Genomic DNA, 27937 nt, shown 5'->3' with positions numbered 1-27937 from the left:
TGTGACCTTATTCTGTTGACATTTATAGGGCACAATTTTTCTATTCAACCCTGATATGTGAAGATCTAAAGTGACTTGGAGTTGTGTCTTGATTTTGTCTAGGCCTTTATAGTTACTAGCATCATTCTTTGTCCTTAGGTCCACAAGTGATCTGGTACAAGCATTTACCCTGATCCTCCTAAAGGAATGCAACGAAAAAGATAATTTTAGCTTCGAGCCTCTTCCTAAACATAGTTATCTCGGTTATTAAAACAACCTCCGGTTCAGCTTTAATATGGTGGCTCAGAGAAATAATAAAGACGTGTGAACTGTTCTTAGTATCATAGGATCCTAAATTAAGTTCCGATACCCCAATAACAACTTTCACTCTTCTACTGCACAAACATATGCAAAGAGATTATTTCCTATAGTGCTCAATTCTTGAATGCTATTGGCTACTTTTTTTCCCCTCTATTATACGGTTTTATATAGTAGATAGATGACGAATAGATGAGCCGCAGTCTACCTCTATTGCCTCCGTAATGTACCTGGATTTAGTTCGAGTTTAGGTCATAAATCCGGGCATAATTGGCTATTTTTAGCAGCGCTGGCTTTCTCACCTCACACACTGGGATAATTATCACCAAAATGTTTTCAGACACACTTGTTTCAAAGCTCAGATGTGTCTGTAAAGGTCAGATATCAAAGTGAAGCCATGAAGAGTTTCAGATTACAGAGCTGCTTGTTCCATCCAGTCAGACTGTTGTTCGCTTGTCTGGATCTGTACCGCATATTTGGAGCGTCGTTCCAGTTGACTGTCGCTTCATTTCTTTTGTTTGCGTTGTAGGTGAGGTTTTGCTGCACTGAATAAATTGTATGAAGTGTTTAGGGAGGTATCTGGTGTTTGATTTGTGATTATTACTGTTTACCAGTCGGATCCCTTTTCCGTAAGCATGTTTTATTCATTTCTATTAGACGCAAAGCAGTCACAAGAACATGAGAACCAAGTTTATTGAAGGGAAACACAATATCTTAAATAAATCTGATGTAATGCTATGCACGGATTGAGATCATCTTGGAAAATAGAATCAATGGCTAGACCAAAATGATCCTTATTTAACATGTTATTTACAGGATTAAAGCTACTAATATAACTATTCAAACTGAATAAACCTGCTGCTTTATGCAGTACATAACATATTTGTTGGACTATAAGACACCCAAGAACATAACACACATCTAAGAGTGCCCATAGACTTCAGATAGCCGTTGGCCAACAGCTATTCTTCCCGTCTCTACCATTAACATGCACGCTCATCCGAGCTTGCATGTTTATTTCAATGAGAGGGCAGTGGCTTATCTACAGTAGGAACAACGGATCGGATATGTTGCAATCCAACATGCCTGATCCTTCCGCCGTCAGAGTCGGAAGTCCACCACACACATTGAATGGGCAGCCGGCCCTACTGAAATTGTGTTTGGGCACCTTTAGTTTAGAAAAAGAACATAGAAGTTAAGCCTACTATATAATTCAGAATTTTAGACACACTTTCACACAAAATTTTCAACTAAAGTGAGTCTAAGGCTCTTTTCACATTGTTTTTGTATACATTGTAAGTATTTCCTGAAGTATATCTCCAATGGCAATCTTTCTATACACCGGGAGCTTTCCTGGCTCATATGCCAAATTCACACTGTGAACAGAGCCTGATGCTCAGGTATAGGAACAACATTTTTATCACAAATAACACGGGCAAGTTTTTTATGTCTAGATTTAGATTTAAAATGTCCCTATTTTCAAATTATTACTAATGTATCCATCTTTACAGAGCATTTATTTCTTAAAAAATGGCAACCATCCCATTCTGGGCTATGGCAATGGTCTTTTATTCATATAAAAATATATATATTCTTACATAGTCTTGCGCAATAAATGGTTAACTTTTGCGAATTACAATAATTTTTTTCTTGGCCCAGTGAAGGACCAGATGAATGCCCAGTGAGCCTAGTTTTTGACACAACAGTGAGCCAAACTACAACGAGGACCTTAAGGTCTGGCAATGTACAACTCTAAAAGTTGAAAAGTGCAGTGGATAATTTGCTATAGGGATTTTATTACCATTATTATTATTTATGTTGAATGTATTTGCCAGAGTGTAAAACAAAACTGCAAAGTTTATGATGAAATTCACTGTGCACATGCATTTGTTCTTTATGACTGTAGGGTAAGTTGTGTGTGTTTGTGTGTCCATCTATCTACTCATACATACTGGAAGAAAGACTTTTTATATTCTGAAATTACAACAAGTGTAGTGTAGGAAATCAAATCTACAGACCAATTTAACTGAAAGTAGTCAAGTCATAGCTTAACCTATATATATGATAAAAGCCAGTACCATAGTGATTCACTGTAATTCGCTGTGGTACAGACGGCTGTGATGTCAATTTACTGCACACGTACAAAGACTGAACAATTTTGAAGGAAAAACACAACAAAGTAACATGACTTTCTTGAAAGAGACTTTGAAATTACCAGGATGTGGTGTCTGAAAGGAGGGGGTATTACAGTTAACACGACAATGAGTTGTCTAGATTGTATTACATTATGTTTTCAAATAAAATATATATTGATGCTATTTATTATCTGGCATACTGGCAAAGAAATATGAAACAATAAATATTGCCCTTAAATATTTGAATGCCATGGTTTCCTTGGCTAGGACTTACCACTTCCCAATTCACTCTTGTGTGGGGGTTGAAATAGCACCTTCATGAGTTGCCAATTTTTAGCCCCAGGACCAGTATCCAGAGATAGCACATGCTACTGTCTCTAAACTGCAGTGAGGGTCTTCAAGTAACTTAAAGTGAATCTTCCACCTGCCCATACACATGTAGCTGAGTGCACCATGTAATAGGCATTGCTGCACAAACCATGTCTCACTTTAAAAAAAAATTCTAGCCTCCTCCGTTATTTAGATATCGGTGCCGGTATATTTGGTGCCCGATATGTAAGTAACCCCCTGAACTGTCAATGGGGCGTGTAAATGGCAAAGGGTCGTGTGACATCACTGTGACGCTGTCCAATCAGCTACGGACAGTGTCACAGCGGCTTGTGCTGTGTGATATCTCTTGCGAGATCACAGTCTTGTCTTCCTTGTCTGCCGAGTGAGAGTGTGCATTGTCAGACAGTAAAGGAAAGACTTTGTCATCACACTGCACAAGCCACTGTGACAGAGGAGGATAGAATTTTTTTTTAAAGTGAGACAGGGTTTGTGCAGCAATGCCTATTACATGGTGATAGGTCCTCTTTAAGGCTCCTTGGTCCCAATGCAAAATCTGTACCAGGGCTCTCCCCTACAATGTGCCATTTATATTAATGGTGTCTTCTTATGTGGCAGAAGGACCTTTTATGCCCCCTTAGACACCAAGGCCCAGGTGTAACTCCTAGCTCAGTGCCAGACCCAGCTGCTAAAAAAACTACCATATCGATTGAAATGTGGTTGTGAGCATTTGGGTTTTTGACCCTTTAAGTATACACAAAACGAGATAGAACTTGTTCATGTGGTCACTGACAACACTGATAAATGGAGTGGTAGCACTGTGGAAGTAGGGAACTGGACTAATAATACACCTCATATAGTAATGGCCCTAGACTGCTTATAAAATGCACTAGTCAAATTATATATTTCTATTCATTAGCAATTGTTTCTAAAATATTTATTATTCTACACTTGTTTGTATTCCTTCAATTTCAAATAATGTAAGAAATGTACAAATCACCCTTTTTTGTTTTCAACTGTGGGATCAAGTAGAAATTTTCCCGAAATTTTCCCACGTTTGATGCTTTCTGATGCTCTAGGCTACCTCACTGAAGAGCCACTTTGCACATGTGACTTCCCATAGATCTAATAAGAAACAAATGTTATGAATGATGCCCAGTGTACACTTAAATAGACGTCTTTTTATTGCGTTCACAATTTTTTTCCAATTGTCTCATTTCCGATATTTCAGTTAGACAGGAGACTGTGATCTATCACTTCTATTCCTAAAAGCTGGCTGGGAAGAGTGGATAACATTAAATTTCATCCAAAGCCTGTAATGTCATAAGAAAACACAGACCTATGGTTTTCGGTCCATATTACTATTAATGTTGTTATTTAACTGTGCCACCCTATGAGCCAGATGTCTGAAAATCTCTGGCTGGAACTTATTTAAAAAGTTCATTCCCTATCCATGAATAACAATGTTGTATAGTCACAAAACCAGCTTTGTAACTGCTTGCTGAAAGAGAACTTATTCTAAAAGGGTATGTTCCACTGACCCAGAAACACAACATCTGTTGCTTTTCATTTATACAGGGAACATTTCAAGAGTATCACAAACCAGTGTTAATTCTTTTTATGCAAAAATAGACATGAACACCCTCTATTTTAAAAAAGGGTTTGCATGGTTTACAGCTTGTGTTTTTACTGAAGCTACTGGTTAAGTAATAATATATGGCTATAATAATGGCCATGTTAAAATGACAAGTAGACAATGAACTAAGACTAATTGCTTTATAGTCATCAGAAAGGGAGGCAACACTCACATCAGGCTAAAGTCAAGGATGGTTGGTGGTGGGTGTACCCTAGACCCTCACATTTTACACCTACTTAAAGCCTAAGTGACCCTTTTAATTGCTTTATGGTTTCCTTTTGACACCTATGTTTCATTTTCACACTAATGTTCCCCATGTGTCCTGTAATATGTATAGCATATTATTTTCTCCTTCCTCCCATGATTTACAAATGCCTCACTTTCTTGCTCTTCCGTCATATATACAGTGAATATAAAAAGTCTACACACCCCTTTTAAAATGCCAGAATTTTGTCATGTAACATAGTCAGTACAAAATGAATCATTTCAGAAATTTTTCCACCTTTTTTGTGACCTATAATCTGTGCAATTCCATTGAAAAACAAACTGAAATCATTTAGAGGGGAAAAATAAAAATAAAAAACAAAAATAATGTGGTCGCATAGGTGTGAACATCCTCTTATATTTGGGGATGTGGTTGTGTTCATAATTAGCCAATCACATTCAAACTCATGTTAAATAGTAGTCAGTACACAGCTGCCATTATTTAAAGTGATTTTGCGTAAACCCATATTAAGTTCAGCTGTTCTATTAGGATTTTCCTGACATTTCCTTTGTTGCATGTGACAGCAAAAGCCATGGTCCGTAAACAGCTTAAAACACATAAAGGGATCTAATTGTTGAAAGGCATCAGTCAGGAGAAGGGTACCAAAGAATTTCCAAGCCATTAGATATACCATGAAACACAGTGACGATGGCCATCAAGAAGTGGATTACATTTGGCACAGTGACATTACCAAGAACTGGACATCCCTCAAAACGTGATGAAAACACAAGGTTAAAAATGGTCCGGGAGTCTACCAAGTGGCCTACAGCAACATTAAGGGAGCTGCAGGACTTTCTGGCAGGTACTGGTTGTGTAGTGCATGTGACAACAATCTCCTGTTTCCTTCATATGTCTGAGCTGTGGGGGTAGGGTGGCAAGACGGAAGCCTTTTCTAACAAAGACTTCAAATTAACAAACATCCAAGCCCGGCTATGTTTTGCAAAGACCTACATCATGTCTGACAAAAGCATGTGAGAAAACAAGTTATGGTCTGATGAGACCAAAATGTAACTTTTTGCCTATAATTCCAAAAGGTATGTTTGTTGCAAAGCCAACACTGCACATCACCACAAGAACACCATCCCCACAGTGAAGCATGGTGGAGGCAGCATTATGCTTTGGGGCTGTTTTGCTGCAGCTGGAGCTGGGACTTTAGTCAAGGTGAAGGGAATTATGAACAGTTCCAAATATCAGTCAATTTTGGCACAAAACCTGCAGGCCTCTGCTAAGAAGCTGAAGATGAAGAGGAATTTCAGGTTTCAGCATGACAACGACCCAAAGCATACCTCCAAATCAACAAAAGAATGGCTTCACCAGAAGAAGATCAAAGTTTTGGAATGGCCCAGCAAGAGCCCAGACCTGAATCCCAGCAGGGCTTAATAGATGCCTGTCAAAATCACGATATACTGCAATACATTAGTATTTCAGTATATCGTGCAAGCGATCTAACGATCGCTGGTTGAAGTCCCCTAGGGGGACTAATGAAAAAAGTAAAAATGAGTTAAATAAAGTTCCTTTTTGTGTAAAAATAAAATAAAAAATATTAAAAGTAAAAAAAAAAACCTTTTCCCATTTTCCCCGTAGAGCATAGTAAAAAAATAAAAAAATAAACATAATTGGTATTGCCGCATCCGTAAAAGTCTGAACTATTACAATATATCATTATTTAATCCGCACAGTAAACGCCGTAAAAATAATAATTGTAAACCCCAGAATCTCTATTTTTTGGTAATCTCCCACAAAAAATTAAATAAAAAATGATCAAACCATCGCATGTACACCAAAGTGGTATTATTAAAAACTACAGCTTATCCCGCAAAAAATAAGCCCTCATACTACTTAATCGACAGAAAAATAAAAAAGTGATGGCTCTCAGAATTTGGCGACACAAAATAAATTTCCTATTTTACACTTAGGTTTTTACTTGTAAAAGTAGTCAAATATAGAAAAAACTATATATATTTGGTATTGCCGTAATCGTATTGACCCACAGAATAAAGTTAACATGTTGTTTTAATTGCACAGTGAATTCCGTAAAAACGGCGCACAAAAAAACATGGAGGAATCGCTGTTTTTTTTTCATTTTCTACCCCACAAATTATATTTTTCCCGTTTCCTAGTACATTATATTGCAAAATAAATGGTGCAAAAATCAAGCACTCATAGTACTATATTGACGGAAAAATAAAGAAGTTATGGTTTTTGGAAGGTGGGGAGGAAAAATCGAAAATGAAAATCTGAAAAAGGGCTGCGGTGGGAAGGGGTTAAAGGTGGAAGAAGTTCTGAAATTATTAATCTTGTACTGATTTTGTAACATGCAAAAATCTGGTATTTTAACAGGGGTGTGCAAACTTTTTATATCCACTGTATATACACCAGTAACATTTCTCAATTGTCTCTTCTTCACCAGTCAGTTAGAATTAGAGTTTCTGTACACGATGATAGAGCTGTCAATAAAGTTATATGACTTGGCGGCAGCAAATGATATTGTGATTATATTGTCTTTGTTGTTATTTTACTATATGTTTTAGACAAATAGAAAAATATAGGCATTTACAAAATAAACCTTATATAAAAGGGATATGTCACATGAGAACCGCTGATGACGTATATTCATCGATGACTCAGGGTCACACAACTATTGTGGAAATTCTAGTGCCAGGTAGGGAAATGGCCAATGTTGGCTGAAAAAAAGAGTTCTACTTTTACTAAAGCCTTTCGTTTGCATATAGTGACCCCATCTATGAGCCAGAAAAGAGAGCTGCTCTGTAATAGTGGCTCTTGCCCTAGCTGGTAGACTCGAGCAATCCATGTTTAACATGGTTGGCCAGTCATCTGACCCTTGGCTGTTTGCCAAGGGTGCCAGGAGCAAGATCCACGACGATCAGGTGATGTTCATGGTGGCTTTAATCTGAAAGGGATTGGCTCATCAGAGACAAATATTCCCCACGTATTTTGTAAGTATTCTAGTATTCTAACATGTATTTAAATTAAAGGAACACTTCAGTAGAAAAACTGATACACTCTAATGCCTAGTTTAGGGCCTGAGGTAGGGCCTCACTCTAGGTATAACACAGTGTATCAGTTTGTTTTAATAAAAAAAAAGTAAGAACTTTTTTTTATTCAGAAGGTGGAAGTCACACCAGTTGTGCTGAAATTCCCCTGCTGTCAGGAATATTTTGTAATTCAAAGCTGTGTCCTCCACGCTATCCATTAATAAGCTGATTAGTGTCTTCTCGGAGCTTCATCAAGTTTAAGTATTAGGTTTTGACACCATTATACATCTAGCACTTTGTTGTTATTAGGTATTCGCTGGTGTCTTTTTGTTTAAGCATCATTTCCATTTAGTCGTGGGTGTTCCGTTAGTATTATCATTTATTCAATTGCTCCAATGTTGAACAAGTAAAAGTGTTGCTGCACGTATTTTAAGATTTATAGTGCTGGAAGTTCATCTAGTAATATTTAGAAGCTTGCTGCTTTCTTCATGGAAATCCAAAGTTTAACCTACTGTGAAATTATTTGCTTTCTTTTTTGGATATTTAAATGTGTCCAGAGACTGGCTTTGTGCCCAGATCATATAATTTATCAATTTCCCTTTCAGCAAATCTACTTGATAATATGCTTCTGAGGAGCTCAGCGAAGTTCAATGTGGACAGCAGGAAGGAGGACTCGGAGAGCACAGCACCTGCCCCACCGCAGAAGATGCTGTCATGTTACTGTCATCACCATTGCCCAGAGGACTCATTCAACAATACATGCTGGTTGGTACATATGACACTGCATGGAACTCAGCCATTATTTTTCATATTTGCATGTGTTCCGTATATAAAGCAGGCCTCCTTTTTAAGTTCCTTTCTATAAAACAGCTGGAGTTTGTCTACGCTTACTCAGAACTGAAGATACTCAGATTTTTTTTTTTTTGAATAACATATATCGGTACCTGTACAAAAACCATACATTTAATAATAATCATGAAGCTATATTACATTAAGGAAGGAAAAACACAAATAATTTCTAGTATTATGTCAATAGCATATTAAATGTAATATGTATTATTTCATTATACCAATAAGAGTCACGACTGTTGAGTTTTCAAATAATTCCAATCAAAATTACACAATTTTGGAAACTGTGTCTTGACAACCAATACGCGTATAAATTAAATCTATATCCAGGGTAGAAATATATATTTGTTGTAGTGATCTTCTTGGGAAGGTGAGCTGTAAAAAAAAGTGGGCATTTCGAATAGTGAGCTGTCATGGGGCCCGTAAAAGTAGTGACTGCCACAGGGCCTACAGAGGATGGTGTGGACTCACTGAGTTGCCAACGGATTTGGCATGAGGCTAAACTGGGGAGCAGAGTCTAAGGGAAAGCTATGTATTTACCCTTTAACCTCCGTACAGAGATGTGGACTTGGCTGCTAGTATCCCAAGGTCCCTACTTCAGATTAGTCTTTGATGGCAACGGCTAACGTGGACAGGAGAGGTACAATAACTGCAGACAAGATGCAGGGTTCGGTATAAGTGTAGGTCAGGGCAGGCAGCAGGCATTCACTCATGATTAGCAAAGCCAGTGGTCAGGGCAGGCGGTAGAAAATCATCACGGTAAAAAGGCAAAAGCTCAGGGCAGGTGGAAGACAGGGATAGTCAAGTTCAAAAGCAAGTCCTTTAGTTCAAAAGCAAGTCCCTCACCCGCTGAGCCCACTCTATTCGCAGCAGGTGTCAGCTGTGTATTATAGATGAAACCTGGGATTAACGGCCAGGAACAACGATCACGATCGCAACATCTAAGACATTATAAAAAGGTGGCTCCCCGCTCTGACAGCTCATTGGCACCCCCGCGATGCGATCGAGAGATGCCGATGGTTGTCATGGCAGCCCAGGGGCCTAATGAAGACCCCCAGGACTGCCTTTCTTCATCTCCTGTTAAGCTGTGCCTCCTGTTAAGCTCTGCCTACATTAGTATTTCAGTGTAATGTACGAGCAATCTAATGATTGCTGATTAAAGTCCTCTAGGGGGACTAATGAAATGTGTAAAAAAAAGAAATATTAAAAGTTCAAAAAAAACTCTTTTTCCAATTTTTCCTCTAAAAGTAATGTAAAAAATAAACAAAATTGGTTTAAAAGTCCATAAAAATAGGAACTATTACAATATACCATTATTTAACCCACACAGTGAATGCCGTAAAAAAATAAATAAAATTAATACGCCAGAATCCCTGTTTTTTGGTCACTTCATATCCCAGAACAAATTAAATTAAAAGTGATCAGAAAGTCTCTTGTAGCCCAGCATGGTACCAATAGAAAATAAAGCGTGCCCCGCAAAAAATAAGTCCTCATACCGCTCAATCAACGGAAAAATAAAAAGTTATGGCTCTCAGATTGTGGTGACAAAACACAAATTTTATTCCTTGTAAAAGTAGTAAAATATAAAAAATATATATAAATTTGGTATTGTCGTAATCATATTGACCGGTAGAATAGCGTTAACATGCTAATTTTACCATACGTGAAAGCCGTAAAACGAAACCCCACAAAAGGTTGAGGAATCGCTGTTTATTTCCTATTCCACCCCACAAATAATTTTTTTCCAGTTTTTTCCAGTTTTACTATACATTATATGGTAAAATAAATGCTATCGTGAAAACTCGTCCCGCAAAAAACAAGCCCTCATTTGGCTTTATCGACGGAAAAAAAAAAAGTTATGGCTTTTGGAATGTGGGGAGGAAAAAATAAAAACGAAAATTAAAAAAATGGCTGACAGGAAAGGGTTAAGTACCCGGGAAGGCTGGGTGAATGTGGCACGCACTGGCACTTTAAAGAAGGGGAGTGTATGTGCGCGAGCGCTCTAGTGTCCGCCAAGGAAGACTGCCAGCAGCATGTAGTGGAGGACAGACACGGCACCGGCTGGGGGCCAGAAGACAACGGTACTAGTAAATATATGGTTCTGAGCTTTAGTTCAAGAATAGTAAAGCGTGATTGGAACTGAGACTTTAAGGACCAGATGTTTTAAAAAATATTCTATAAGTATGTGCATTAGATGAATATCTATAAAAAAGGAATAGCACTTAATGGTTTAAATAGCGTCAACATATTTTGCAGTGCTGTACAGAGATTATCATCAGTCCCTGTCCTATTCTAATTTCCCTATCTCACACATTAGGACCAAATTCATAGAAAGTCAATAAAGCTAGTAGTATATTTTTGCAGTGTGGGAGGAAATGGATGCACACACAGAGAGAACATACATACGGATTTGAACCAAGGACCCCAACACTGCATGGCAATAGTCACCACTATGCAGCCCCACTATATCTGTTGGCCTCAAAAATCGCTCTTGATTCCATTGGTGCCAATGATGCCATTGTTACTGACCAATAAACTGTCCCAGTTCTGATCAGAAATAAATAAATAAAATAAATTAAATAAACATTGGAATACAATAAGTAATCAACTTCATCTGGGGATATAAGCAAAAGAAGTGGAAGGTAGAACTTTAATCTGAAGCATCTCTTGAGGGGGTTTTGAACATTGGTATTTTTGGTCGTTTCTATTTAGCATAATTATAATTTGTAAGATTAGAGAAAACTGCAGGATTGAGTAGAACGTTTTTGAACTGTTTATTGTCCGGAGAATCTATAGATCGTGAGAAGATGAAAATGTGTAGCATAACTAAAGTCTCTACTTGATAAGTAATTTTCTTATTGCCAACTATTCCTATATTACCACATTAACTCAGTGCCTTTTTTTTGGACTTCTCTGTGCTGCAATGCAAATAATTAAGAGTAATCAAAATGAGGGGGCAGTATACGCACAACTAGGGTGAACATTGGTGACTAGGACAGAGATGATGCAGCATTTTCCAAATTCTTTTAACAGGACGAAGCATGATAATATATATTTGATGGCAATTAGGAGCCAGATGAGTTAAATACTCATAGGTCACCCCGTAGATCACGCTTAGCAGATTTGATGCAGACATTTGGGCTTATGAAGCCGCTGTATGGATAAGGGATAAGTAAAGGTTAGATAAATACATAGTGTATGTGGTTATTAGATATATTAGTGGTAGTTAATAATGAATAGATGCCCCCTCATTTAATACAGGTTTATCGTGAATTTCTTATAATCGAGCAGTAATATGCCTAGAGCCAGTGCAATCTATTATTGTAATGTCTTTAGCTTGAGGTGATGATCCATTTGTGCTACTGCATATAACCAGTGCCTTCATCAATTAATAAACAGTCCAATTATTATCAATCATCTTTTAATGAAATTGTAATTCACATTGATTGCAGTCAATGTTAAGTCTCATCATGGAACGGGCAGTGCCGTGTTAGTGTTGAAGCTTCATTTGCCTTAAAAAAGTTACGCATTTTCAATACTCTGGGATATCAGCCAAGTCTGGCTTTAGTCTGTCTCTAGCGATCTGTGCCATGTGGAAACCTACCCTAATACCAAATAGAAAGTTCTCACAGTGTTTTACAGGGTGTTAACATCATTATTAATGGAGAAAACTTGAAAGATTGTTTCCAATAGGATTATTGTTGGATATAAAATCGTAGGCAGAGAGGAAAAGTAATGTATCTTTTTTAGAAACGGCAAAGTGAATTTGCAAGCCATGCATCTGTGCCAGTAAGTAGAGTATGTCCTTCTATGCTTTTACACAGAGGACTGTCACTCGGTGGCATTCAGTCCTCGGCCAAGCGTCCATGTATATGGGGAAGTCGTTTTAGTCTGCAATTATCATAATATAGGGGTAGCTTGCCTAAAGTCTGGAACCCATGGACATCTCAGTCTCTGGTGAGTGAATCGCATATTCAATCAGGGTGAGATCAGATGACTGAATTGGCCATTGAAAAATATTCCTTTTCTTTGCCTTAAGAAGCTGTAGTCTTGCTTTTGTCGAATGTTTTAAGTCATTATTAATCTGTATTGTAAGGTGCCCTACTATTAGTTTTGCAGCATGTAATATTCCTTTTACTTCTATAAATAAACACCAGTGACCCAGTGCTATTGTGAAGGGACATACGTGCCCATGTCATAACACTGCACTCAGCACACAGTTTCCACCTTGAGATAAACACTCTATATTCACATTCATGAAGGTGTCTTTTTATTATAGACTTTGACAATAATACGCCTACCTCCTCGAGAGTGTTTTTGACTTGGCTTGATGTTGTAAAGGGGTTTTTCTTTACCAAGGAAAGAATTCTTTGATCATCCACGTTAGTTGTCATACTTGGTCTCTCCTTGGTCAACCCCAAGGCCTTTTGGGGTTGCTGAGCTCCCCAATGCATTCCAGAATGTACAAAATGATGACCTCCTTCACTTGCATTGACACCTATTGAGAGTTCCCATGAACATCTACCAAATGCAAGGTGAGCACTTGTGGTGTGAACTCCAGACCTTTTATTTTCTTCATTTGTCATGAAATCATGAGATCAGGCTTCACCCGGCCATAAAAACTGCTTATCAGTCAATTGTCCAATTACTGTTGGGCCTGTGAAAATGGAGGGACTATATAAAAAATGTGTGTAATTCCTACAGCTGCCCCTATACTTACGCTCCTTCGGCCAAAAGCTATTCCTCACAACTTCCCCATATACATGCACGTTGGTTGAGAATGGATGAGTATTAAATGGGGAACGGGGTTTTACCCGCTACCAGACACGTCTAGCAGCGGCTTATGTCCTGCGAGAACAAAGGATTGGGCATGTTTAAACCCAACATGCTGAATCCTTCTTTCCCTTGACATCTGAAAGTCAGGACACCCCCTTACACATCAGATAGTCAGCCGGTCTTCACTAAATTGGCAGGTTCGAATGACTGTCAACTGATGTGTTTGGGCATCTTAAACGGTTAAAGCAATATTTTTGATAATCTTCTTGAATTAAATTTGAAAGTCTATACTCTTGATTACTTTGTTTCAAATTCATTATACTAGTTCTAAATGATGAAAATTGTGTCACCATCCAAATGCCTCTGTACCCAACTATAAAGACAGAAAACATGCAACATACATGTGCCCTAACTGCATTACATATGGAATTTAATTTTAAAGCAATGACCCAGTGGCACATGTTATTGTAATCCTGATTGATAGATCATGGCTATTCATTTTACCTATTCTTTTCTGTGGTCTAATGCTTAATGGGGTTTTCCAGGATTAAAACTCTTTATAAAATTCTATATACATGAGCAACTAAAATTTTTTGACTGTGCCCTGTCCCTGCGGTAAAACCCTGTAAACAATTCATAATGATGATGTCCAATGGAACTATTAGTGTAGACGTACAGCACTAGTGATATTACTCTGTGTGGTCACCTGTTTTCCACAATGACAGCACATCAACCATATTATGGTTGGTTTTATAAAAAAATAAAATAATTAATACTGGAACCCTACTCTTTTTTTACTGCAATATAAAATAGTCTATCAGGTCAGTGTGACTTATTTTTTGGGGAATGGGATCTGTTTACACAGCTTGGGTGGTAGGCCCTAGAAACTGGACAACTCATGTGTGTGTATATATATATATATATATATATATATATACTACCGTTCAAAAGTTTAGGGTCACTTAGAAATTTCCTTATTTTTGAAAGAAAAGCACAGTTTTTTTCAATGAAGATAGCATTAAATTATTTAGAAATACACTCTATACATTGTTAATGTGCTAAATGACTATTCTAGCTGCAAACGTCTGGTTTTTAATGCAATATCTACATAGGTGTATAGAGGCCCATTTCCAGCAACCATTACTCCAGTGTTCTAATGGTACATTGTGTTTGCTAACTGTGTTAGAAGGCTAATGGATGATTAGAAAACACTTGAAAACCCTTGTGCAATTATGTTAGCACCGCTGTAAACAGTTTTGCTGTTTAGAGGAGCTATAAAACTGACCTTCCTTTGAGCTATTTGAGAATCTGGAGCATTACATTTGTGGGTTCGATTAAACTCTCAAAATGGCTAGAAAAAGAGTGGTTTCATGTAAAACTCGACAGTCTATTCTTGTTCTTAAAAATGAAGGCTATTCCATGCGAGAAATTGCCAAGAAACTGAAGATTTCCTACAACGGTGTGTACTACTCCCTTCAGAGGACAGCACAAACAGGCTCTAACCAGAGTAGAAAGAGAAGTCGGAGGCCCTGCTGCACAACTGAGCAACAAGACAAGTACATTAGAGTCTCTAGTTTGAGAAATAGACGCCTCACAGGTCCTCAACTGGCAGCTTCATTAAATAGTACCCGCAAAACGCCAGTGTCAACGTCTACAGTAAAGAGGCGACTCCGGGATGCTGGCCTTCAGGGCAGAGTGGCAAAGAAAAAGCCATATCTGAGTAATGAAAGGAAAAGATTAATATGGGCAAAAGCACACATACATTGGACAGAGGAAGATTGGGAAAAAGTGTTATGGACAGACGAATCGAAGTTTGAGGTGTTTCGATCACACAGAAGAACATTTGTGAGACGCAGAACAACTGAAAAGATGCTGGAAGAGTGCCTGACGCCATCTGTCAAGCATGGTGGAGGTAATGTGATGGTCTGGGGTTGCTTTAGTGCTGGTAAAGTGGGAGATTTGTACAAGGTAAAAGGGATTTTAAATAAGGAAGGCTATCACTCCATTTTGCAACGCCATGCCATACCCTGTGGACAGCGCTTGATTGGAGCCAATTTCATCCTACAACAGGACAATGACCCAATGCACACCTTCAAATTATGCAAGAACTATTTAGGGAAGAAGCAGGCAGCTGGTATTCTATCTGTAATGGAGTGGCCAGTGCAGTCACCAGATCTCAACCCCATAGAGCTGTTGTGGGAGCAGCTTGACCGTATGGTACGCAAGAAGTGCCCATCTAGCCAATCCAACTTGTGGGAGGGCCTTCTGGAAGCATGGGGTGAAATTTCTCCCGATTACCTCAGCAAATTAACAGCTAGAATGCCATAGGTCTGCAATGCTGTAATTGCTGCAAATGGAGCATTCTTTGACAAAATCAAAGTTTGAAGGAGAAAATTATTATTTCAAATAAAAATCATTATTTCTAACCTTGTCAATATCTTGACTATATTTTCTAGTCATTTTGCAACTCATTTGATAAATATAAGTGTGTGTTTTCATGGAAAACACAAAATTGTCTGGGTGACCCCAAACTTTTGAACGGTAGTGTATATATAAACACAAGAAATTCCAAAGAGGGCAGCACTATAGCAGCAGATGTGTGGGTGCAAGCCTCAGGGCCCTGACCTCAAGCCCTCTCAGTATAGATACATCAACAGAATAGGCAGCACTCCTACCATATTTCAAGTTAAAAAAAAGTGTTTTTATTCACCCATCAGTGTGCGATGTTTCAGCCCCCAACATGGCCCATTGTTTTCACTTGGAATATGGTTCCAGTGCTGCCTATTCTGTTGGTGTATCTATCTATCTATCTATCTATCTATCTATCTATCTATCTATCTATCTATCTATCGATATATATATATATATATATATATATATATATATATATATATATATATATATAGATATATATGTATATATATATATATATATATATATATATATATATATACAAAATGTGGCAGTGGCACAACACTAGACTTTCTTATCTATCTGTATTTCAGTGTGCCAGGTGAAGTTTATTTACATCTCTTGTAATGTTCATAATTTCAAGGTGATGAAAGACTTAATTTTAGGCCTGAAATGTTTTACGAGCCTGTTTCAGAGACTTTTCTTCACCACAGGTGTAATCTGTCTCTGCCACCTCAATGGGAAATGTATGTCTTGCCAAATGAATTTGACTATGACGTAATTCAGACAGTGCTTGGATGACTACTGGAGAAAATCATTCTGAGATGCCATTAAACGTTAATATTTTTATACTGGTAGATGTTATATATTATAATTGCAAATTAACTCTTATAGTGCCATATGATTTTAAAATGACATTTCGTGAGAAATTACTTGGCACCATTATTTGGAGTTCATGTTTAGTAGAGGGCTAGACCGACCATTCTGCTTAAAAGGAAATGTGGGTGGCTTGCCCTGTTATATGACGTTTTGTCAGACTGTGGGAAATGACACTTCATGCATCTCTGTCATTAAGTTATAGACAGGTGGACATAGCTTCCTCTCCTTAGAACAAGATATCTATGTCCCTAGTAAATGACACAAGTGAGCACACCACTGCATCTCATAGTATCACACTCGATATTACCATAATTAACCTCCTAGAATACACGGTCAGCAGCCGAATGTTGCCAGACTTCAGCCACGCAGACTATGAAGCGTGATGGCACAACCTGCATTGACTCTACTTAAACACATGCTAAGCATGCGTTAAAGCTGTAAGCTCCGGTAATGACCTGTAAAGTGGCTGATTTTACGACCTTTGTTTTCCAAGAGGTATTGAAAGCAAATCAGAGAAGTCACATATGGAAACTCAGATCAGTTCCAAGTCCATGTCCATGCCGAAAGAGGCAACTACTGGTTCTGTCTTGACAGCTGAAATTTATCCTCACCCTGTTGGACACATTTACTTATAGATCCCTGGCAGAGTCCATCTGTTTGTTGTATACTAGCAGGTGAGAGAACAAACAGCTGGGCTCACAGAGAATTGGGGCAGGAAATTCTGTCTGACTGACACTACGGTCTGTGTTTAAAATATACATATTAGTTTAACTACTTGACATTTACATTATGACAGATTTTACAATTAGAGATATAATGGCAGCCTGTTAAACTGGTGCAGTCGTTGAGTTTTATGGCAATGGTAGTGTGAATCATCTATACAGATTGTTGATAGTATAACACTATACGTATGGTACCATATATAATGTAATGCTTAGTTTGGGTGACTTAGCTCGCTGTACATTCAGCTGGGTTTATGAAGAACCCAACACATAAAAGGTCCCGTATTGTATCTTTATAGATGGAAGTGATCACAACTGCAATGTGGCCCCTGTGTTTGGAGGACCCACAGGTCTCACTGCTACAAAGGATACAGAATGGTGGCCAACTGAAACAATAAGCGGGCTACAGGGTTTCTGAAAAAAAACAGCCCAAAACTGCAGGGCTGTGACCACCAATTGCAAAAAGGAGAGGCTAGGCATAAAATACACACTTAATACAACCCCTGCCGGTACTACAGTAGGATAGAGGAAAGACAAAGGAATAAGACTTAGAAAACCGCAAATATTTATAGTTATTTTATGCATCTGGTTTTGCTACTATGTTCCTCAGAAACATAATTAACTTGTGTCACCTATAATTCATGGTAAAGTTAGTAAATGTAATTGGCTTTTTACAGGACGGATGGTTACTGCTTCACCATTATAGAAGAAGATGAATCTGGACTTCCTGTGATCACCTCTGGCTGTTTAGGATTAGAAGGTTCAGACTTTCAATGCAGAGTAAGTTGATGATTGTATACAATGGTCACCACTGTTCTACTGACAATGTTCCTTTTAAGATATCTTCTATAAGGCACTGCCTTTCCACCTGTAATTCTTCAGTAAACAGATACCTTGCAACCAAACGGACTGTTTATATTGTCTTACTATCCTTGAGTAGATATTGTTTCTTTTGTCCCTTGAAAAGAAAGGTTATTTCCATATGATCTCTGTAGCATAACTGATCAGATGACAAAGAGACGTTCTGTTGCGCAGCTGCACGCCAGTGATGGAAAGATTTGACACAATGTGGAGATCTGGGAACTTTGATTAAAACTCCTCTTGTAATGGGTCAAGCTACACATTTCAGGCCATTAGTATAAAAGACGTTAATCATAGCAAGACATAATAAGGACATCTGTGTTCTTAACATCCTTTGGAATGTATTCATATAAGGCGTCCAATTCATAATTGATAATAAAAATCACATGCACTTTTGACCTTATTGTATTTCAGCACAATTATTAATTCACGGGGTGATAGATTATGCTAAAAGAGTTCCTTTTGTGTTGTTTCCCACACCCTTGTTGTATCATCCTTCTATTTCCCAGATGGCTTTCATTAAGGCATGATTGTCCATGTGTGGTCTTTGGAGGAATGCATGTAAGCAATGAAAAAACTGGTTCTTAAACAATTGGTATATTTTATTCTAGTAAAATTATAATGACTTTGGTAATATCAGGAGGCCCAATACTCATTGAGTATATATCAGAAAATTCTGTGTTTTTTGATGAACCATGGAATAATTATTATTTTTTGTTACAGCACCCCCACCCCCAAAAAAAAAAAATATAATGCTTTTTTTTTTTATAAGGGCTTGACAACTTATATCAATAGAGTGACAACAGTTACAAATTTTTTTTCTCTAAATTCTATGCCTATACATACTTTATTAATATACATACATATGGGATAATCATGTATCTCTATTATTAACATAAACCCGGGGATTATATAAACTGCTGCTTCATTTTGCTTCATGATTTATATAAGGGCCCCAAGTCTCTTAAAATCCACATTAGGGGTGACATTATCCAAAGATATGCTTGAGGTTAACACATTTGCAGCGAAAAAGTTACATCTTTTGTTAGAACGCATATAATGATTGACACCTCAGTCTAGTTTTTATTCTGTCCTCTTAGTAAGGTGCCAGTTCTCCTCAAAGGTCAGGGGGCAATTGAAAAACAAGTCTACCAAAATGCACTCTTTAGGTGTTCAGTTATGAAATCTAAAGATTTTTTTTAGCATATATGTACATGTATGTTAAACATTTATAAATTGTCTACATCTTATCAGTAGCATTAATATAGTTCTGGTTTCATTTCAGGATACACCTATTCCACATCAAAGGAGGTCCATTGAATGCTGTACAGATGAAGACTTTTGTAACAGAGATCTTCACCCCACTTTGCCCCCAATTAAAAATAAAGGTAACACAAATGGACTTTTTACCACATAGCTCAAAGTTATTAGAATTAACCTTTACGTTCATTTATACACCTGTTGAAAATATGAATATTGTTTGCCCAAAATGTCCTGTTTTCTTTTTTTGGGTCTTCAGGCTTGATTATTATTTCTGTGATTGTATCGATCCGTCTTGTAAAATAAGCTGCAGTCTGATCAATTGTGTTTCAAGTGAAAAACTAGATGTGGTCAAGGTTCCCTTTTTTCCTCACCATACATAGGACTCTAAACACTTTTTTTTATATCCAGTATATCTCATTACATTTGGAGATCTTTTATAGGTCTCTCATTCATGTTCTACCATGTTTCATATTCATGTTTCCGGTCTTCAACATGCTGTCTACAACTTCTCTATCTTCACAGTCCATTGTAAATGTAGCTGTCTTTCCTGTTGTAGTAACCTTTGTTTTTGTTCCACCTTGTCCCATTCTTTAATTTTATTTGGGCGGTTTCAGATGTCTTTTTATTATTGTATAGGTCATGAAAAGAAAATGTAATATTACACAAGAACAACCTAAGTGAACACATAACACAGTTCTGATCGCAGACAGCTTTGTTGAATAATAAAATTACTATATACTGAACCTTACCATGAGGTTGTACTAGTTTGCACATTTCTACAATATGCCACACTCAGAGGAAATTCCAGAAGAGTATGTACTTATGAATATTCATTTAGTCATAATAAAACAACATTCACCTACTGTATTAATATTGACTATAGACGAAAATGTAGGGTAACCATTTTTTTTGGAGGCAGAAATGTTTTTACAGTCTCAAATGATTATGGAAATACAAAAATTAAAATAGGTGACAGAAGAAAATCACCCTCATGTCTATTAAAATAAATAAAAATAACAATGAGGATAATTTATACTAGCTGTGTCTACATAGAAAGTAAGTGTAATGACGGGGTAGGGAGACAGACAGGTGAGCCCTAATCTACCCGCCACTCAGTCCCTGCCTACTTGCAATGGCCCATCCTAGGCGACGGCGTACAACTGGGCGACGGTCCCTACGCTCAATAAGTGCACGACAGACAAACAGGGGTACACAGAAGCTAAGGGAAATGGGGCAGTTGCCCACGGCAACACAGTGAGCAACAAGAGTAGTGAACGAGCCGAGTCAAACCAGGAGTGTACGAGGTACAAATCGCAGAGCAGGAGCGTAGTCAGTAAAGCCAGAGTCAAAAATGAAGCAAGGTCAATAATCATAGCAGGAGCAGCAGAGCCAGGAAACAGAAAAGAATCACAGGCAAAAGAGGAGCAGGAAATGCAGGTATAAATAGACAGCGGGCGGGAGCTAGCTCCGTCTGGCCAGGCTGTGATAAGCTCTCCCACTCCTCAGCCTCCCAGCCTGACTGGTAGAAGATCGTGTCACTCTATCAGACTTAGGAGCAGGTGCAGACTGATTACCCATGGGCGTCGACACAGAAGCTGTGTCTGGCAGATCCTTTACAGTAAGAATCCACTTTTTAAAGGGGTTGTCTCACAAAAACAACCCTCATTGACATGTTCTATTAGACCAGGGGTCTCAAACACGCAACCCGCGTGCCGCATGCAAACCCTGAGGATGTCGTCTGCGGCCCGCGGGGCACCATAACTCCCTCGGGAGAGGAGAGAGAAGGCCGAAAGAGGAGTGTGCCAGCGCTCCTTCATTACGTCCTAGAGCAGAGCTTATACTAGCGCTCTGCTCCGGGACTCCTGCTCTGAGGAAGCCCCTGACATCACTGTCCATATATGGACAGTGATGTCAGGAGCAGAGCTGGAGTCCCAGGCAGAGCGCTAGTAGAGCTCTGCCCGGGACTCCGGCTCTGGGAATGCCCCTGACATCACTGTCCATACATGGACAGTGATGTCAGGGGCTTCCCCAGAGTTCCGGAGCAGAGCAATTACTAGTGCTGCGGTCAGGAGCAGAGCTGGAGTCCCAGGCAGAGCACTAGTAGCTCTCTGCCAGAGACTCCGGCTCTGGGGTTGCTCCTGACATCACTGTCCATATATGGACAGTGATGTCAGGAGCAGAGCTGGAGTCCCAGGCAGAGCGCTAGAAGCGGTCTGCTCAGGATTGCGGCTCTGGGCTTGCCCCTGACATCACTATCCATAAATGGACAGTGATGTCAGGAACAGAGCTGGAGTCCCAGGCAGAGCGCTAGTAGCGCTCTGCACAGAACTCCGTCTCTGGGCTTGCCCCTGACATCACTGTCCATATATGGACAGTGATGTCAGGAGCAGAGCTGGAGCCCCAGAAAGAGAGCTACTAGCGATGTGCCCGAGACTCCGGTTCTGGGGTTGCCCCTGATATCACTGTGCATATATGGACAGTGATTTCAGGGGCTTCCCCAGAGTTCCGGAGCAGAGCCATTACTAGTGCTCTGCTCCGGGACTCCGGCTCTGGGGTTGCCCCTGACATCACATTCCGGTCCAGGAGGATCCACTGACATCACTGTCTATGGAGAGTGACGTCAGGGGCTCCTCCAGCAGAGGAATCCCCAGCCTAAGCGTCGGCAATGCTCTGGCTGGGGATTCCACTCCTAGAGGGAGCACCAATGGAGCAATCTACAGGGAGGTGAGTGTGTGAATGTGTGTGTGTGTGTGTCATTATTTACAGAGGGCAGTGTGGCATTATCTACAGGGGGCACTGTGGCATTATCTAGGGAGTGTGTGTGGCATTATCTACAGAGGGCACTGTGGTATTATCTAGGGAGGGTGTGTGGCATTATCTACAGAGCGCACTGTGGCAGTATCTACAGAGGACACTGTGGTATTATCTACAGAGGGCCACTGTGGCATTATCTGGGGGGGATGTGGCATTATCTACATAGGGCACTGTGGCATTATCTATGGTTGGGTGTGTGGCAGTATCTACAGAGGGCAATGTGGCAGTATCTACAGAGGACACTGTGGCATTATCTACAAAGGACACGGTGGCACTATCTGGGGGGGGGTGGCATTATCTACAGAGGGCACTGTAGCATTATCTACGGTTGGGTTTGTGGCAGTATCTACAGAGGGCACTGTGGCATTATCTACAAAGGACACGGTGGCACTATCTAAAAAGCGGTTGCCCAATCTTTATATTCTTGTGCCAAACGCTGCCATCTGAGCAGCCAGACTGCATTTAGCGACACTTAAACTGGAAAACTGGATTGTTAAAATAATCACGTGGAGTAAACTTCCGTTAAGTTTAAAGCTAGCGGTATTATTATAGTAATGTAGTATTGTTATAGTAATGTAGTATTATTATAGTAATGTAGTAATATTATAGTAATGTAGCATTATAGTAATGTAGGAAGGATTATTTTAGTAATGTAGTATTATTATAGTAATGTAGTATTATTATAGTAATGTAGTAATATTATAGTAATGTAGTATTATTATAGTAATGTAGTATTGTTTTAGTAATGTAGTATTATTATAGTAATGTAGTAATATTATAGTAATGTAGTATTATTATAGTAATGTAGTATTGTTATAGTAATGTAGTATTGTTATAGCAGTTCGAATAACGAATTGTGTAAAAATACTTTTGTATTGTATCAAATTTGAAAGTAATGCGGCCCGTCAACTTCAAATTTTTTCTATGTGCGGCCCACTTACCCGGCTGAGTTTGAGACCCCTGTATTAGACCTTATAGTGGGGTCCCTCTCTTGTGACCTCCCTCTAGCAAACACCGGCTCTCGCTCTGGTGGACTCGAGTTTATTGTGTGCTACAAGCAAATATCTTATACCTCTGAAGTAAATATTATCATCCTTATGGCTCCCAGCTTCTACAAAAACAACATAAGGGAGCATTAATAAAATACACATGACAGAAAATAGCATTGGAGTGAGGCTTTTCCCACAGTGTGGGACTGGGACTTTTTTGAACATCTGAGAAGGTTTTCCCTGGTCAATAGCCTCTGACTTAGGGCAGAGTGCTGAGGAAGCTGGGGTTAGATTCATGACTTATTTGTAGGTCAGATATAATTAACCTTTGCTGCAAGGTTATGCTAGAATTAAGGGTTGTGGAGATCTTAGAAGATCTGAGGAAAAGCAAACAGAGGGGACTAGTGAGACGAATTGTAACAGTAGTGCCAGAAATGCCTCACTGTGTAGTTATAAAGTACAATAAAGATGTGAAGTTACTGAAAGATAAAACATCTATTAAAAATTGTAAAAGAAATTCAAGAAAAACATTGAAACATGAAAGTGTAATAGGTGAAGTACATAATAGCTGTATATAGACGTTGATCTTATAAGCTCTAACCACTTCTCAGCAATGCCATAAGCTATAATGCAGCATTGATAGATAATGATAATGTTTCAAATCTCACAAGATAACTCTATTTAGAATATAGATGAATCTGATAGTCATTTATCGATAGTAAAGTGCTTTAAAATAAATTCAATTCTTACACTAAGGCTCTATAATATATAATTGCCATAACAAACATTACTGGAAATCTTTACAAAAATTAATTCTAGTAATATATATGGGAGTGGCTGGGAGATAAAAGTGATAAAAGTCCTCATAACTGGCAGCAGTGGTGCCATGATGTCTGGCTCTTAGTTTGACTAAATGGGCACCAAAATAGTCTGAGGCATGTCTGTCGAGCAGATATATTTTATACATAGAAGACTATATTGACATATTGGTCTAAATATCACATTCTGACATTTATTATAAGCCTTCCAAATCTTCCACAGGAAAATATTATGTTTAATTGATTAAGTATATTACTATCTGTAGGTGGAAAGAAAATGGAAGAGATTAGACAAGTGTTAATGTGAAAGAATAGTACAAGTGGATATGTAATTGTGTAATGGGATTGGATAGAAAGAATTTAATGTTCTGTTCCAATATACAATATTGATACTTACCCTCCTTATTACTCGGTTTATGTGCAGGCGGTTCCATGTCCCGCCGACAATCCAATATCCTTATAAAGTCACACAGCCTTGTCTTTTTCTATGAAATTTCAAACAACTTGACTTACGCATGAACTATTATGCAGACTTCTGCTGCTCAAGTCCATATTACACTATTGTTTCTACAATTGTCCAGCACTACTGAATCCTACTCAACAATATTTAAGTAAACTTCTAATCTGGAGTCACGTCAACTCTTATATTAGGAAACTGCATTATGAACAATTATAATAGAATTGTCAAATTAAATTCCCCACCTCAGTGCTTTATAAATACAAGCAGCACAGGTCATTTTCTAATAAAACAAACTATCTCTAAACGGGAGCTACGCTTTAAGATGTTTTTTAAATATACATCATATAGTACTTTACATTAAAGCAAAGTCATCTACATTGTCCTGCACATCCCAGTTATTTGAAGGAATAGAGATTTTTCACAGTTGAAAAAAAAAGTACAACCCGATATTGATCGCATTTTATAGTAATTATAGACATTCATTATTTTTTTTAAGTAGATAAATGTCTACCGGCGACTAGTAATTGTGAGTCCTATACATTATTAATTAGAGAAATTGTAAATTGCCCTTGTCTGGTGAAGAAGCTATTTTGTTTAGGTTGTCTGCAATCTCTATCAACCTGATTCAAACTGACATCCTAAACTGTTACAAACCACACATTTCACAGAGAAGTGGGTGCCATTAAAAGAGGCTAAACTGGTAATAAACCATGAAATGAAGCTTGCAGTCCTCTGTTTCGCTCCTTTTCTCTAAAAGAAAGGCAGGCTCCCTAGTGGCTTCTCTGTTTCATCCATCACACTCTTAGAGCCACAGCACAGGTAGAGAGCTGCAGCTGAAGCGAGAAATGACTGATGAGACCCTGCGTTGTCCTGATAGACATCTTATCGGTGTCTCTTTTCAAAGGCCCTTAGATAAGCCTCACAAGGCTACATGGTGGAAATTAAAAGTCAAAAGGAATGGAAATGTTGCTAGCCATTAAGATACATTTAAGTTTACAGATAAAGAGTTAAAGACAAGCAAACTGGAAAAAAAATGCAACACGAAAGCAAGTCTTTAAAAAGCGTAAACTAAGAGGTCCCCAAGGATACTCTTGTCTCATTACTTTCGTAAAGCTGTAAGTTAATAGCACCATGGCAGGACGAGTCGATAAAGCTGAAGTTCTCGTTTTTCCTTGTTCCGCTATGGCCTGAATGTGGACTGTCTTTTGAAAGAAATTGTTGATCTGCTAATCTCCTTCTAAGACAAGGACCATGCCGCAGACTGTGTAGGGTCTAAGCACGGAAAGGTTATTTTTCTGCAGATATGAGTATTGGGGAAAGGCTACACTGAGATAGGTATGTGGATGTAGTTTTTTCTAGTGGGAATTAGTTTAGTGAGATTCCTGCCAAAAGGATAACTCTGTTTTTCAAAATGAGCATGTAAATTTCAGTCTTGGGAATATCTTGCAGATATAATTATCCATCTTAATGAGCACATAATCTTATTAACTCTTGTGCAGGTTATTTGAGTTTATGACTAGGACTGCCAGTTGCTGTACTGTACTTCTTTCTCATCTCCTGACATTGTACGTTAATCATAAAAAGCCTTTACAAAATATCATATGTTCTGCAACCGATGAGTGTCTTAGACTTGCATATATATAAATCTACAATACACAGGGTATATGACTTTGGCCTTTAACTTGCAAGGTGCTGTATAGATGAAATACAGAGGGGTTGACATACATAACATGGATGAATGATAAAAAAACAAGCCAAAACAATACACATTAGCTTACTCAATTACAGACTGGTACAGAAGGATAAGGGGCCCTGCCCAGGAGGCCTTGCAATCTGCTACGGAAAAAGTAAAGAGTTAGAAGGCGAGGGTATTATTTGATTATATAGTTATGTAGTAGAGACAGGGCTTTTACAAGTTGTACATTTTTCTGAAGAGGTGGGTTTTCAGGTTGCTTTTGAAAGTTTGGATGGTGTAGAGAGGCTAAATTATTGAGGTAATGAGTTCCAGAGTATGGGGGATGTGCAGGAGAAATCCTGGAGCTGATGATGGGAGGAGCAGACAAGAAAAGAGCCAAAAAGATTGTTTTGCGAGGACCAGGGAGGAATTGGGAGATTAGGGCAGAGATATATGGAGGGGACAGGTTGTGGATTGCCTAGTATGTCAGGCAGTATTTTGAAATGTATTCTCTTGGTAATGGAAGGCCAGTGAAGTAATTGTCAGAGAGGAGAGGCATAAGAGCACCGAGGTGTGGGTTAACTGGGCAGCGCGGTTGAAGATGGATTTGAGGTCAACAACCGCCCACTCTCCATAAACATTAACTGGGCAGCAGAGCTGAGTATGGATTAGTTGGTCAACATCCGCTCACTCACCATAAATATTCACACAAAGTAAATACGATTTTGTTATTTCCCTGCCCATACTCACTGGGTACTAGAGAAGCTGGGTAAACTGTGTGCCACTTCTAAAGAACGATCCAGTGTTAACGTAAATAATTCATATAAGAAATTAAATGTGATAGGTTCTCTTTTGTTGTACAGTTTGCCATTATATAACACATAAACAGTTTGTGTCTTTCTAAATCTACTTGTATTATTATGCCTTTTTGGGTGTTAAATGATCTCTCTGCAGTTCAGTGTTTGCATTCCTAACATGCCAAATCTTGAGAAAGGTTGTCTCGTGCTCTTCAGCTTCCTTTAGACTACTATTGATGGCTTTCCATGGATCATAGAAGTTCTAGTGCATTAACAGCAAACATCCTCTGGCTTATTAGTTACATGGAAAAAAGCTCTAGCTCTCCATCTGCAGATAGTTTATTTTTGTATATTTTGGAAAAAGTTTGTGATCATAAATACAATTCTAAAGCTTGACATAGACATGCATTAATTTGAGTGTAATGTGTGGCCGGCCGCAACTTCGGCAAGGGTTTAAAAAGCCGGACCAGTAGCAAACAGCTAATCCCGGGCTGGCTTCATTTGAGAAAGTGGTTGTGGGGGTGTAATTTTATTTCTGTAATTCTGATTGATGAGCAAAAGCACTGTATATTGGCATTTTAACCTTGCTTTTCGCCAAAATACATAGTGTAAGTGCCACGGCTCCGCTGTAACGGAGTAGCAGCTGGTCAATCAAAACGTCAATGACAGTCACTAGGGCGAGAGTACCTAGATATTTGGCTTGTGCTGGATAATCAGAATCTGACTTGTGCAGGACTATCTGAAGCTGGCATGTGCCAGATTATCGGAAGCTGGCGTGTGCTGGACTATCGGAAGCTAGCTTGTCCTGGATAATTGGACTTGTCTCGGATACAGAACACGGGAACTGAAGTCGACACGGACACTGGACTTGGCACGCACACCGGACATGGATATTGAAGTCGTCTCAGACACTGGATATGACATGGACACAGATACTGAAATCGTCACAGACAATGGACTAGACAC

The 27937-nt window shown here is 38.7% G+C and overlaps 1 protein-coding gene across 3 annotated transcripts in view; it reads left to right on the top strand.

Moving 5' to 3' along the window:
• BMPR1B (bone morphogenetic protein receptor type 1B) overlaps positions 1-27937 on the top strand; it is a 555987-nt gene that overhangs the window by 493586 nt on the left and 34464 nt on the right. For all 3 annotated transcript variants that reach the window (XM_075860653.1, XM_075860655.1, XM_075860652.1), the window contains 3 exons: positions 8262-8421; positions 17972-18074; positions 19441-19543. In XM_075860653.1, coding sequence (XP_075716768.1) covers positions 8262-8421; positions 17972-18074; positions 19441-19543 — 366 coding nt within the window. The remainder of the gene's footprint in view (positions 1-8261; positions 8422-17971; positions 18075-19440; positions 19544-27937) is intronic.

The sequence above is a fragment of the Rhinoderma darwinii genome, chromosome 1 (assembly GCF_050947455.1).
Source record: "Rhinoderma darwinii isolate aRhiDar2 chromosome 1, aRhiDar2.hap1, whole genome shotgun sequence".
In the NCBI taxonomy this organism is placed as follows: domain Eukaryota; kingdom Metazoa; phylum Chordata; class Amphibia; order Anura; family Rhinodermatidae; genus Rhinoderma; species Rhinoderma darwinii.
Note: the sequence above shows the minus strand (reverse complement) of the source record. Positions and strands in the feature narration are given on the sequence as shown.